We start from the raw sequence: 15875 nt of genomic DNA on the forward strand, positions 1-15875 counted from the left end.
AGGTTCGTAGATACAACCAAAATGAGAAGACATACAGTGTTGCTTAAAATGTTAAGACCATCTCAGTTTTGTATACTTATTTAACAAAAAATATGTATTGAATAAAAATGAATGAACGTCACTTTCTAAACATCAATTATGTTACTAATGATCAGAGAGTTTGTCTTTTTAGTTGGGTTTAATAAGGTGTTGTGGCATTCTGAGTATAATCATTTATTCATTTACGTTTTAATATTAAGTTTGTACGAGTATGCAGTTGTAATAACAGAATTATTGGTTAAGACATAAGTCTAATATTTTGAACACAAAAATATTGTTGGGGAAGTTTAGATTTGTTATGTTTAAATAATATTTCTTTAAATATACTATTGTAATTGAACCTTTCACATCACTAGATCGGTTAGGATCGTTCATGGAAATGGTTACGAGAAATCTCAACTAATATCGTTAAGCTATAATCTAACGGAGACAAAATTCTATCTTTGTTTTGACAACATTCGTGACAGTGGTGATAGGCTTCTCATGTCGACAATTTGCGTATCCCTTTAACTAAAAATGCAGAAGTTGCATGGAAGAGAAAGAATAAGCAAGTGAACAATTTCTTTGTAAATCCCTAGGCCTTATACGATGCTTGAACAGAAGACCTGCCGCTATTAAAATCAACCCATCATATTATTGTTAATGACCAGTTTGTTTATTATAACTATATAAAACCGGATATTCTATTCATATTTTTGTAAAGCGGAACCAAAAAAATTTTTCTTTACATTAATATTTATACCGATGTGCTCATCGGTTATTGGTGCTTGAGCATATATACGGGAAATAAAGGGTTTACAAACTTTCTAGAGATGATTTAGCTCCAATAAAATTATATCGCTCATTATTATTTGAGACTTCTAATTCTATTTTGGGTACCTAATTGTGTATTCTATTTAAGCCTTCCAAAGACAAGATGTTTAAAATTTGTATTTGTGATTACATTTATGGATATATTATGATTTTTGTTGCTGAGTATCAAATTATTCGCATTTGTTTATTAAGCCTAAACCCGTAACACGTTAATATGTTCCCTGCATATTAATTTATATTTAAAACTAATGTGGTTGTTTAGGAATATTCTGACTTTAAACTTAAAAACTTAAAGTGGAATCAAGAGTATTAACATAAGTTTAGGTTTCTTTAACAATACTAGCAAGATCGAAAAGTCTACTTGAGACCTCATCTCGATAATTGGGTTGACCTGCGCTCACTTTATGCGTATTTTTTAGTATAATAGAATATACACAGCCGAGATCTCCGAAACAGAAAAGTGTTTCGTTCGAATTATAGTCTTATATATATAGGCACAAAAGAAACAACAAATTGGGTTATACAATTAGACTGCAGGGTTATGGTTCGAGTATACAAGTAGTGTATACAAGTTTATAAAAGCAGATGTATTTTTTTTTTGTTTTATTATAAAAATTCAATATTTGCTATCGGGGTGATTGGTTTTCTAGAATGGCAATTAAAAATCGAGAAATATGTTTATACTATGTTTTACATACGTTTCGTGTTGGTTATACACATAAATGGATCTTAAACCTTCAAGACGAAATGGTCTATATCCGGCTTAACTGCACAATTGTTTGAAATAAATGCCTTTTAAAAAATAGGTGCTAAACTCAAAGCGGTTGAAACATCTAACAACAACCCATCGGGGACTATGTCGTGTTAGTCTCCTAAAGTTTGTACTGAACGTTTTAAAAATGCATTTGTTTTTGAAAACAGCTTTCAAATTATTAATTTGTACTGTCGAGAACGCTTCGAATTAAAGTAACTTTATTTGCTTGCTTTTCTTGATAATGAGCGAACCTTTAACAACATGCTTCACACAGGACTAGTTTATGCACTCTTACGGCTGGGTAAGGATGATGCACCCAATAGCTTTATAATATAGTTAGAAATAGAAAATATAAATAAACCGGGTACCAGCTCCCAATGAAAGCGAGAATGTCAGCCGTTGAGGACTACCCAATGTCAGAAGGGGAGAGTAGTTCTCTACTCAGTGACCTCCAACAACCTCAACTCTGTTCTGCTGATTAAGGATACCTTACCATAACTGTAATGATGAACCAGCTTTTTAGCTTGACGGTTACCTGGAATGTCGCGGTAATAGCGACTTTTCTCGGCTGAAAACCATTTATCAATCAGAGACTAAGTTGTAGACCAACTTAATCCACAATATGGCTCCGGTCTATGGCATCTCCTGACGTCGCAAGACTGTCCGCAGACTCCTTACCATTGATTTCTGCGTGACTAAGCACCCAGCAAAGCATCGTGTCATAGCAGTCTAACAGAAGCTTTGAGGAAAACTTTCAGGAGGATAATGCTTTGATTGCTGCTTGACTATCTGAATAAATAAAGATACGGCGCTTTTCTATCCATTACTAATGTTGATACGAATGCAGACCTTGATGGCGTGAACCTCCGCTTGGAAGATAGTGGGCCATTTACCCAGTGCAAGCGAGATTCTAGTGTTAGAACCAAATATCCCTGCACCAATTCCTTCGATTTTAGAACCGTCGGTGTACCACGAAATCACGGTATACCACTTTACAACACAGTTATATCAGTTACTAAATACAGTTACTAATTAAATTAACAGTATGTAGTAAATTTTATGTTTTTTTTAAAACGAAATCTAACAACAATACGACGCGAGTTAATGGTTGTTAACTGCTCAACTCTCTTGCTGTTGTTTATTCGTTTTTTATTTCTCTCTTTAATAAACTTCTTAATCTTAAAGAAGGAGATAAGAAACGGTGTTTTGTTTTTCTCCCTTATGCTTACTTATATTATAGCAGTAATATCACTGATTGCTTTTTATTGTTACTGTTAATGCTGTTCAATCTTATTCTAATATTATATGCACCCAAACTCATATAATGAGAGGAATTCTACTACTATTAGATTTTTAAATATTTCATAAAAATACTGAATGGTTTAAATGAATATTTTTAGTTGTAATTGAAAACAGATCCTTATTTTGAAAACTATTTTTAAATTTGATAATTGTTTATTTTTTGACTACATTCAGCCAGTTTTCGACGAGAAACATTATTCTTGTAGAATTGTGGATGTTTTATGTTTATGTTTAAAAAACTATAACTTCACAGATCTGTGTAAAGTTCAATTTAACACCAAGAGAAGAATTTTGAATGAGTTCGATAAAATAATAATCTCACATTGCAGAATTAGAACTATGCAGTGAATGTTTCCAAATATACCTGTCAATGACTTTCAAAGAAAGAAAGAAGGTTTTGCATGGTCTTACATCGTCACGAAGAAGCAGCTTCGTTCAATTTAGGTCTCCTAAATTTTTCACCCTAAACGGTATAATTCTTGACTGTAAACACTTGGGCATTAGAATCTTACCAAAGTCATGACATTACTTTCCTTGTCAATCCCAGCTTTACTCCCATTTGTGCAGTTTCGAAATTTTTATACCAAGACCGTTTTCATACATTATCGTATGTTCCATTTTTGATCATCTATACGATTTGTTAAATATCCTTTTGTAATAAACTCAATAAAATGATTTAGAACAATTTGTATGATTTCGTTCCCGTGCTATTATCATTCTGGGTTTTTTGAACCTAATCCATGCCTTTATAGATTTTTTTAGTGCTAGGCAAACCATATTGAGAGTATTGCTCACTAGAACGAAAACAACGGAACCATACGCTACAAATTAATTCAAGTAAATTATGTAATTTGAAAAGCTGTGTGCACAATAAGTGCTGCGTTCGCTCACTAACAAGGCAACAAAAGTGTCGCATTCGAATGCGACATCATCAATAACATCTAAAGAGTTTTAGAAAGTAAAAATTAATAAAAATAAATAAAATCAGAAACTTAAGAATATAAGGAGCCGGCTTTGGGCTGTGCAGCTATTATTCGTATCCAAAACTTACGCCAAAAAGGCGTTCCTACTTTGGAATGCAAATAAATGTTTTTCTTTGGGATAACCACCAAACTGACAAAATATAAAAAATGAGATTTTTATTATACCCTTTTAAATTGATTAAATGTATAAATACTTCCATAGCCATCGCCGAACTCTGTAAAATGAAGTGCGATCTGTTGAAATAACCAGCCCTAGATTTCGTTCTCTCTGACTTCTGATTCTATCGAACAAATATGTAACAAATGATTTGCCCCTTATAGAGATATTTTAGATACGAATTACAGAAATGGGATCCATAAATTGGAGGAGGACCGTTGAAATAATAGTATTGAAGTTAAGGATGATTTTACAATAAACAGTATAAATTTTCCTTTTTACAGTATTTGTTACTTTTATTATGAAAGGAAACGAATACTGCGATTTTTTTAAAATAGTAAAAACAGTATAAATTTGATGTTGACGTAAAAGTTGTTCAAATTGTAGGTAATCGGGAAAACAAACGGAATACTACCAAACTCCCGTTTGACGATATCTATGAAGCAAGTACTACTAATTCTTTTAAGTTCTTCTGCTATAAAGAATTATAAAGAACATTTAAATAGATTTAGTAAACATGTAGCAACGCTTCTCCCCTTGATCGAAAATGAAAATGCCATTATTCGCTTATATCTCGATTTCGTTTATGACTAGAAATTATAAATTCATACGCTGCTGCAGTGTTGTTTACAATTTTTTCTTTGTTTTTGTTTGAAATTTGCTTTGATTCGCGTATAATTTTCTATTTCAAGGCAGAATTTTAGTAAATTTACTAAAAGAATGCATTGGAAAAATAACATCGCTCTTATGTATCTCGCACATCTTTGCATTGATTTTGTGTGGATTTTGTATGACAAATATGACTAAATTCTATTGAGATAAAGTCAAATGGCAATAACAGATTGCTAAGCTAAATGTGTAAAAAATGGTAGAAAACAATGAAGATAAATAAATTTTCAGTGGTTTGCATACCTTATCACATTTTAAGTGTTAAAAAAGTTTTTATATAACAAATTGCTTACAAAATGCTACAAATATGTTATGTTTAATGTACATATAAATAGGTATAATAGTTGATTAATTAGTTTTTCATTTATCCAATAATTGTGGACATACAATTAATAAATAATATTTAAAAATTTCCTTAATCCTAACAATATATTCGCTTTATTTGTTACGTTGCTTTAATCATTCTTGTAGAGTAAAACATGTTTTTAATTAATGAATTTAATTATTTGCAGGAAAACTAGAACCTCACTCTACTAATTTTAGCATGGGCTATCTTGTATCTCCGTATTCATATTCCAATGGCGGTGCTGGAGGACTTCCGGTAACAATGGTAAGATTTAATTACTATAAATCTGGTCTAAATTTTAAATTAATATGCATTTGCTTAGATATGTATACTAAAAAATCTATAAATTAATCGTAGGTCTAGAAAATTCATCTGAGGGTGACATAAAATTAAATGCTTGTTTGCTTTGCGAGTACTCAACAGTGCTTTTAAAAATTAAAAATCGACTGCTTTTGTTTTCTGTTCGTTTTGTTCTGGTTTTTGTATGGTTTACTTTTGTAATTTTTCGAAATCAATCTTCTTATTTCATAAAACCATAAACTTCTTTACATTGCCTAAGGTTCAATGCATTAGTGGATATATAAAGCTGCTAAGCCAAAATTTTTTAAAGAAAAGCACAGGTTTTAAAGCTTTTAATAACTAATATTTTTATACATCCCTAAAATTTGTTACATTAAAATAATTGGAAGTATATTACAAATAGCAATAGCTCACATTTGCGGAGGGTTTATGTATTATATATATGGAAATATATACACTGAAAGTTTTCTTAAACGGACTCCGACGGGTTTGGAATTACTGCCCGGTTCAGCAAACTATCCGTTTGAAAGAACATAATTTTTATTAAAAATGGAAAGTGAGGAGTAGTGGGGATTTAGAGAGATGTCCGTTAATGAGAGGGTCCGTTAAACAAACCTTTCGCTGTGTAATGTAATAAAAAAAAATCAATCAATATTCCTGCAAATAAAATTAAACAAACAAAACTTTTTAGTATTATTAATTACTTATCAATTTAAAAATGTTACTCCCCTTATTCTCAAGTACTTAAGCTAGTTTTGTTGGTTTTAATTATTTATTCATTTTTTTTTTCTAAATGAGAAGCCTTTTTAATTAAAAAGCATCAATACCATACACTGTAAAGGATGTAAACTATTAATAAAATGTGCTTGACATGTCATTTTATCATTATCAGATACTTCAATTGGAATAATTACATATATTAAAATGAAATAATCATGCGAAACACAAGATAATAATAAAAATACGTGTATACAAGAGTTTTTATTCAATCCTCACAGTAAAGGGTATAGCGTTTAGAAAGGTTTAGAGGGCAAAAAAGTATTCATTTTCATTGTGAATCAAATGTTGACACTAGAACGAACAGGTCGAATCTAAATTCTGCTATTCTTATATGAAAATTGATGCCTATTTAACACATTATATGAAATAAAAATATGAATAGGAAAAATTAAAGTTCTTAAAATATTATGAGGGGAGGTTTGTCACCATTTATTTGTAATCGTCGTGTGCCTGCAAAGGGGTTCAATTTTCACATTAAATGGGCTTACTAAACACCATGTAATTTATACAAAGCTATGTTATTAATACCTTTTATGGTTGTATACAATTATTTACCGTTCTTTAAAAAATAACAATTGAAGGGGAGGGACGGGACTGCTGCAGAGATTTATATGCAAGATCATAGCGACAAAAACACTTAAATTTAGGAACATATGTGTGTATAATTATATACTCGAATAATTCGCATGTTTCAGACAATAACTATTTTGTTTGTATTTAAAATTTTATTAAGTATAGAAATATTATTTGCGGTTCTATATATGTCAGGAATATGCTTGAATCTTAGGGTCTTATGTAACAGCTAAATAGTGTCTTGTTAATGGTTTTACATTGTTAAATGTATATTACTATACAAAATATGTAGTTCAGAGAAGATCACTTTTTTGCATAAACAACTAACTATTCTACATATAAGTACTTATGAACTTACCTTGTTAAAGTCATGATGTTACAAATTTGTACATTTGTAGAAAACAAACAAATTTTTCTAGTTATGATAATTATAGCTATGATATTGCTGATTAATTATGTGTGATATTTGCCCTACGGTGGAAGTTGTGTGAGCATTAGCTACTCAGGTAAAATATGGATTGACGTGTATATATTACTATGTGATAATAACATATATATATATATATATATATATATATATATATATATATATATATATATATATGTATATATATATTATATTGTGTGTTTAACTTTAAAATTGTAGTTCAATTCGCCGAAATGAATTTTAGTTTTGTGGTTCTCTTTCACATATTTCTTTAAAAATTGTATACTTCGTTTTGTTTTATTTTTATGTTTATTGTTAGCGAGATTTATGTGAATTCGGATCTTCATTTATTCAGGCACACATAAATACATTTCTGCGTATAAACATATAGTACTTTGCGCGTTATTTCTTGCCAAGCCGCACAGCTTTTATTCTCCAGTCTGAAGTTTTATATTGACTGCCGTCTAAAGAACATACGTTAAAAGGCAAACATGTTTATATAAAAAAAGCAAACTTTAAAATATTTAAACATAAAATTCTTATATGTATACTTTAAGATATATATGTGTATATATTATTGGAATTTAGTAAAAATATTCAAGATTTGAAGAAAGTGGTTTTATTTTTCAATGAACGAAGTTGTACTCATTTCTATATTTTACATTTCTTTATTTAATAAACCATGATTTTACTAAGTATTTTACTCATCATATTTTGCTATTCTTCGCAACAACTCGCAAAAATTCTCAATGTTTTGAATATGGAAGTGGTTTCTTATCTCTTGTTTCAAAAACATGCAAGCATATAACATAAGCACATAAGCTGTGGAACTTGCTTGTATGTGTAGAAGCGCCGCAGACCTGTCTGTGTTAACTAGCTGCAGTAAGTGATGCTTACTTAGAGATCAATATATTTAAAAGCTTGTGCCTACATGATGAAGAGTGTTAATGATAGTGTCGCAGTTCTCATATGTTCTGTTGCGTTGAATTCGACGATTTTCTAAATTCTGTTGTGCCTGTTATGATAAAAGAGTTTGCAGCACTGGTACATACACATATAAATATGTTTTCCTATTTAAAATGCAATCAATTTCAATATATTGTTGCTGTACTAAAAAAAAAGAATACGCTTTGTTAGGCCCAGGATATAACAACCAATTTTTATAAAGCTAGCTTTTTTTTATACACTTTATGTTTAGTTTGGTTCAAGATATCGGATTTTAAAATGACACAACTTTAATCCCTGTTTTTATAATTAATGTAAAAGTTACATATACTAATTGCCGCTAGGTGGCGCATTTTGTTATGATTTGTATAATTCACGTAAAAAGTTCATAACACCGAAATTTATTAAATTGTGATCACTATGAAATCGTGATCGAGTTGGATAAAATAACCAATTTTACTGAACAGAGCTTAATATTATTTAAATTGATTTTTTGTTTACATGCTTTACTTATGCAGTTAGTTATTATCTATAGTCGATGGCTGTAATAAAATTATTACACAAATTAATTTCAAATAAAAAAATCCTTGCGAGCACATATGTTATAAATATATAAAAACTTAAATGTATCTATCTCTGTAATTTGTTTAAGTAAAACATTGAGGATGAACGAATTGAATTGAGTCTTTATATACACATAGCCAATAAAATCTGCGTACACCTTACAAATTTTGATATGTGATAAAGAAACACAACATAATTAATTTTACATATATTTATTCTTTGAAACCTTAAGTTTAAATAGCAAAAGACAAAAATTGTATTCGTTTGTTCATTCTTAAGATAACGGGATAAAAGTGTCCCTGCATGTATATATAGCCCCCATAAAGTCTGCGTACACTTTGTTTGTTTAGATAATATCATTAATTTTTAAGCAGTTTGTTCTAATTTTTACTCATTTGGTATTATTTAGCATTTGAATTGAACATTTAGCGAGCTCAGTGATCAATTAATTTTTAAGTAGTTACTATTTTAAAGTATGGAATCAAGGGGAAGAGAAATCAGTGTACACGAAAGAAAAATAATTATTAAACTATGGAAAGATGGAAAAAGTTTCCGAAAAATTGATGAAACTATTGAAAGAACGCATTCATCAGTCCAAAATTTTAACATCTAAACAGCATCCTGGGCGTCCAAAAGTTTTATCAGTCCGAGAAAAGCTAAAAATAATCCATATGCTAAAAATCAACCCTCGTGTGTCTTCTTCGGAAATTGTGAAATATGTAAATATATCATTTATAAAAGTATTTGTGCAAAGACTGCTAAAAAAGTATTACATAAAGCTAGATATCGTGGTGGAGTCGTTAGAAAGAAGCCGTATATTTCACTTGTAAACAGACAAAAGCGCGTTAAATTTGCAAAGAAATAGATAAATAAACTTCCGGAGTTCTGGAAACAAGCGATATTTTCAGACGAAAGCAAGTACTGCATCTTTGGTATTAAAGGTCATTAAATTGTGTGGCGGAAATCAGGAGCAGCGCTAGAGAAACAAAATCTTGTTAGTATAGTCGAGCCATAACTCCACCACCGCCGTGGTGGAGTTATGGCTTCATACTTTATTGGCTATGTGTATGTCTGTAAACGACTAGCTGAAAAAATCAGACAACATTTATGAGGTCTGAAATTGATTTGAAACTTTTGGCGACGTAATAAACATAATCAAAGATTGACTAATATAAGTCTGGTAAAAAAGCGTAAAACGCATTTATGTTGAATTATACTGAAAATAATAGAATAATATAATAACAAAAATGTATCTTAATTACTTACGGATTTTGTTGTGTTGATCCCAGCAAGTCAGCAAAATGAATTGGGTTAGTGTATTTTAACCGAATGACAAAAGTCGGTTACAATAGAAGAGTTGGAATAAAACAATATGTATTTTACCAAACTTTACTCACATTTCCTTACATATTTATAGCAAAAATTGTAGATATATTTTAAAATAGTCTTTATTTTCACTATCAGTTTCCTAGTGTAGCCTAATTTTTACTTACCGAATAATTTGAATTCAGTTTGTATAATTTGGTCATTGTCACTACCGACATACTACTACATACGTTATGGAATAACGTACGTTATTATTCTAAAGCTGAGGACGTTTTTTATACAATATCATAAAGTAAACGTAAAAAAATACACTTGCTTTTAAAATTTTGATTAATTTTTACTTTAACTGTTTGTTAACCATCTTATTCTAAACATGCTTTGGGAACATGGCATGGTACGACTTCGTTTTATTTGATCAAAATGTAATCAATGCAATCAAAAGTTATATAAATCATTCACTCCCTCTTCATTATTAATAGTAGTAATCTTTAGGAAAACGATTAATTTATACACCTAAGCGATTTATTTATTCTTGATGAAAATAAATTGGCATATATTAGGTGCTTTCGGTGGCTCGCAAGTATGGCAAAAAAACAGTAAGCTGCTGGTTTATACTTGCTTGAATGTACGTAAAACATCAAAACTATTTTCTCTATCTAGGCAAGTAGTTGTGAAGTGAGCAAAAAAAAGCAAAAAGTGTTACCAACGCATTAAGCGAACTATTGTGAACCTTCATTGGTAATTCCAACAAATATTGCAATCATATGTCAAAGTTTGTGAACAAAAATTCAATCAAATGAAAATGTTTCACAAATTTGAAAATTGTGGAAGTGAAATATTTCAAAAATATGAAAAACTGTGAAAATTAATATTTAAAAAATATGTACTTAAATATATACAAAAATTTATATGAGTACATGAAGAGAGTATAATTAAAAAGCGCTTCTGGTTGCTTAAGAATAACTTGGCATCACTGCCTAAATAAGTAAACATATGACAAGTAAAAAAATTTTAAACAAGTGTGATTGATAAATACATGTACATACAAAATTACTCGCAGATAATTTTATAAAAAAGATTTTTTTTTGTATTTATAATTATAAAATGAATGACACAAAAAAGTTCTTGGTGAGCATTTTATGTTACATTTAAATTTATATAAAAGTATACAATTTTATAATTGTTTTACCAATTATAATGGAGAAAAATAGTGAAATAAGGAGGATACAAAGAGAGCGGCGCATTGACCAAATCTTTGAAATTTTTGATAGCTCTAGTTCTTCAGAAGAAAACACGAGATCGTCAATAAATTCTTTTATATAACTTTCAAACTTCTAACACCACTAGTTAATGCTAAATGAGCAGTATTTAACACTGTTTTATTTTTCTTGTAATTGTCATATTACTTTTTAGTTTTATTATAACGATTATGTTTTGTATTTATTCATGTATTGCATTTTTGAATGCATATAAATTAGAAATTTTATATTCTTTAATAAATAATTAAAGAATGACTTATTCAAATTTACTAATCTGTCAGTCATCTTCACAAATTTTATTAAAAAAATTACATTTTTAAAATATTTAAATTTACTCATAAATACTCGCAATAGTTATAGGTAAATAATAAACAAACTTTTCTCTGTCATCTGACTGGAATTTACCATTTTCCTCCAAAAATCATTCACAATATATCAGTTTTAAGATTTTGGCATCATTGTTATGCAAGTGGCTTATTCGTTAAGCAGTTTTAGGAAAGTGGGCTTATTTTTTGTGAATTTCATTTTTACTTTGCATGCTAATTTTTAAGCAACACTTGTTCTATTGGAGCATTCATGTCGAAAGAATACACCTAGTGTTATCTTCAAAATTTAGTCTCGGTGTTTTCTTACCTACAACTATTACAAATACCAACTGGCAGTATAGAACAAAACGGTTGTACTCTGAAATAGAACGGAGGAAACATTCGTATATGAATTGAGCATACATAACATTTGATCAAAAAAGAACGAGAATATAAAAAAACACGCAAAATTTTTATTTTTAATAATTTTCTTTATTATCGCCTTCAAAGTACTCTCCTTCTGCGGCTATACATGTATCCTAATGCTTGATCCAATTTTCCATACAAGTTTTATAGGCCGCCAAGGTATGGCATTTAGTTCACGCAACGAATTCTCTTTTATGGCCTCTATGATCTCAAAACGCGTTCCTCGCAATGGTAATTTCAGTCGGGGGAAGAGGAAAAAGTAACACGGGGCCATATCTGGAGAGTACGGTGCTTGGTTGATGATATTGGTGGAGTTTTTGGCCAAAAACTGCTACACAACCAACGCTGTGTAAGACGTTGCGTTATCGTGGTATAAAATCCATGAGTTTTCCTTCCATAAATTTGGCCTCTTTTTGCGAATGGCCTCACGCAAACGACGCATAACGGCCAAATAATGCTCCTTATTGACCCTTTGACCGTCCAGAAGGAATTCATGGTGCACCACACGACGAATATCGAAGAAAATAGTCAGCATAACCTTGATTTTGGACCGATTTTGGCGTTCTCTTTTCGGTTTCGGCGCACCTTCGAAGCATCATTCGGTCGATTGATGTTTGGTGGTCAAATTGGCATGTCAAATTCATAGACCCATGTCTCACCACCAGTTATGATGCGTTCGATGGATGTGGGGTCACTATCTGCGTTGGAAATCATCTCTTTGGCCACATCACAACGCCGCTTTTTTTGAATGAAATTCAGCTAAAAATCGCCACACGAAAATTTTTCGACTTCTTTATATAGACGCCAAACAAAAACTAATCGTACGATATGTGTTAAACGTTGACAGAATGTGTATAATAGTGTTGCCAGTGTGAAAGTAAAAAAAAATTACCGATTGGATAAGCGCGGGAATTCAAAAAAAGAAAGAATACGATGTTTTACATTTCCTAAGAAACAATTTCTACCAACCTTCTAACAAAAGTATAGATCCACATCCGCGTAAGGTTTTCAAGCTTCTTACCGGTTTACTGTTACTATAATATATGCTATATTTTGGAATGAGTTTTATTTGGATGGCTGTAGAAATGGTTTATTATTCGTACATAATAATTGTACGAAAATCGTCGGAGTAATATTAATTGGTACATTTTAACTGTCTCAGTTGATAAGGATAGTATAATTACTTTCCTTCGATTGTTTAGTTCAATGTTACTTGTTCCTCACTTTTAATATTTGATAATATTATTATATGCAATTGGAGTTAGTAAAAAAACTAAACTTCCTCCTGATTAATTAACCAATTAGTCCTTTAACTATCAGTAATAAATGATATAAATTATGTAAAAGATTCATAAATATGATTTCCATCAACTTCCATAATAGCAAATGATAAAACGTTATAACTAATGAATAGATGAGAAAAGTAAATACAAACCAATAACATTAACTAAACCTTCTCATATAAATACAATTCAATTGTACAATTCGAGTCGGTGATAGAGCATTAAATAATCTAATCGAACACCATTAAGATAAAATTTGCTGCTAATAAAAGAAAATTGAATTCAACAGATAAAATAGGTAAAAAAATTATTTCCGTCCGTTTTCGTTTTTCTCTTTTACTATTGCCAACAGTTCAAGAAAATAAATTTCGTATGTAGTAATTGCTTCGTGTGCGTGTGCTTGGTAATTAAGGAATGTAGTCCTTGCTTAACTAAACTTAAAATCAGAGAATATAAGTTTTTTATATCAAAAAGTTCTAAGATTGTTTTGAATATATATATTACACTGAAATTAATATTCTGTTTGCAGATTTTATATAGTCTATACTGTCTCAAATGGTTCAAAAAGAGATTATTTTTTAAAGATGTTAATGTTTTATCAGGACAATTTTGCAATTATGTCATGTAACTAATTCTTATAGCACATTTGCACCGGTTTGGAATATAGTTTGGAACGTCAAGACAATCTACTACTGTAGAAATTGTGGATAAAGTTCACGCAATTGTTTTGACTGATAGACAAATGAAAGTGCGCAAGCTTGTCCATAGCAAAAGCATGACATAGTGATTTGAATTTTTCGTAAATAATTGTAAATAATATGTGGAGTACATTAAATTCAGATAAGTTTCAGTATTGGTTCATTACCGTGGATCCTTAAGTGCACACTCGTACTAAAGGAACAGTAAAAATAATCGATGAGACTTGTTCTGGGAAAGCAAAAAAACAATGGCGATTTCTACTCACTCTGTTTGAACTAGTTCAAAAACACTTTAAACATAAAATTGGGGATGATTCATCAAAAATGGTACTCTGCAAAAAGTTAAGACGATTCGTAGATGTAAGCTTATGAGACCACCATGGTAGAATTTTATGGAATTTGCTACAAGTTCATTTGCCATCCAGTATTTTCGGCAGTTTTAACAACATGGGACTTTTTTTACATCTAAACACGAAGAAACGATTGCGAAGAGAGATTTATTATCAGAGAACAACAAATTAACGACTCCAAGGTTTATTTAAAAGGGTTGTACAAATCAAATTATTCAAACGAGGACTTGAAAATTTTTAAGAATAGTTGAATCAAATGTATTGTGTTTTATTAACAACTTATTAAGAACTTCTTAAAAACAACTTACCCTCATAAAAATAAAAATTATAATTACATCCACTGCTTGAACAGATAATAGCAAGCGTGTGATGCGGGATCTGCAGTACAATTACAACTCACTCGCTTGTTTCTCCTTTTCTGAAAACTGCTTAATGCGTTTTAGTGAATTTAAGCGAATATTTCGATTATGATCACAATTGTTTTTCTATTTTCGTTTTTCGCTATACTTATTTTCACCAAAATGAAATCAGCTGATTTTTGCGGGTAAGCTTTTGTTTTTCATCATTCTTTTAAAATCACTTATTTTTTTCTTTTTTGTTTTTGGTGAAATAGGAGTGAATATTTTTGATGTCATCTAAATGGTGACATAAAATAAAAAAAAAAAATTTTTAATCAAAGGGAAAATGTTAAAAAAATGTTCAATTTAGAATTTAGAAACAATATAATTATTTTTCCAATAAATATAATAAAAAAAATTAAGTTTTTTGGTAATTCATTGATTTTTTGAAATTAAAAGGGCGGATATAAGTTAAAAGAGTACAAACCCATTATAAACCCATTACTCTAAGAATGTAAATGTTTCGTTTTAGTGTAACAATTATAAAATTTTTCGATAATCTTAAAATTTAAAAAATAAATATTTTAAAGTGCGAAAAATTTATTTTTTATTTTAACTCCCCATAGGCGTTTTCTTTTGTAAGCATGTAACAAAAGAACAACTGCTTATTTCAAAAATAATATATGAAACAACAACAATGCTGGCTTATTTATTCCAACCTTTTTGAAATTGCTTAACTAATAAGCAGCTCAAAACAAATGGTTACCAACACTGAAAATTCGTCTATTGTGAACCAATTTTGGAAGTACATAGGAAATTTCCAGTTATCTATCAACGAATGATTACGTTAAGGAACAATGATTTCGTGTCGTCATTGTTCCTAACAAATATGTTATTTGTTCTATGTATTATTTTACTGTTAAAAGACACGAAAAATTATATTTTATTTATAATCATGTAAAAAAAATATTCTCATCAATAATTGCAAAGAATTATTATTCATTTTCGAAATTTCAACTTAAAATTTTATTACACAAATATTACCCATATAAGCCAAACAAAATCGTCATTTTGTCCAGAGTTGCCAACGAAAGTAGTGCTTATTTTATTAGTTATTTTATGACATGCTTACAAAAGAAAACGCCTAATATCAAAAAAATTGTATATCAAAGTTTAGTCATTTAAAATATTTTTTAAAGTGGCAACTCTAAACATTTACGTGAAATAAAAATGTAATA

At 29.8% G+C, this 15875-nt stretch overlaps 1 protein-coding gene across 5 annotated transcripts in view; it reads left to right on the forward strand.

Moving 5' to 3' along the window:
* Positions 1–15875, forward strand: part of LOC119684323 (protein pangolin, isoforms A/H/I/S) — a 75538-nt gene that overhangs the window by 11311 nt on the left and 48352 nt on the right. For all 5 annotated transcript variants that reach the window (XM_038098345.1, XM_038098344.1, XM_038098342.1 and 2 more), the window contains one exon: positions 5230–5327. In XM_038098345.1, the coding sequence (XP_037954273.1) occupies positions 5230–5327 (98 nt within the window). The remainder of the gene's footprint in view (positions 1–5229; positions 5328–15875) is intronic.

The sequence above is a fragment of the Teleopsis dalmanni genome, chromosome 2 (assembly GCF_002237135.1).
Source record: "Teleopsis dalmanni isolate 2A chromosome 2, ASM223713v2, whole genome shotgun sequence".
NCBI classification, from domain to species: Eukaryota; Metazoa; Arthropoda; class Insecta; order Diptera; family Diopsidae; genus Teleopsis; species Teleopsis dalmanni.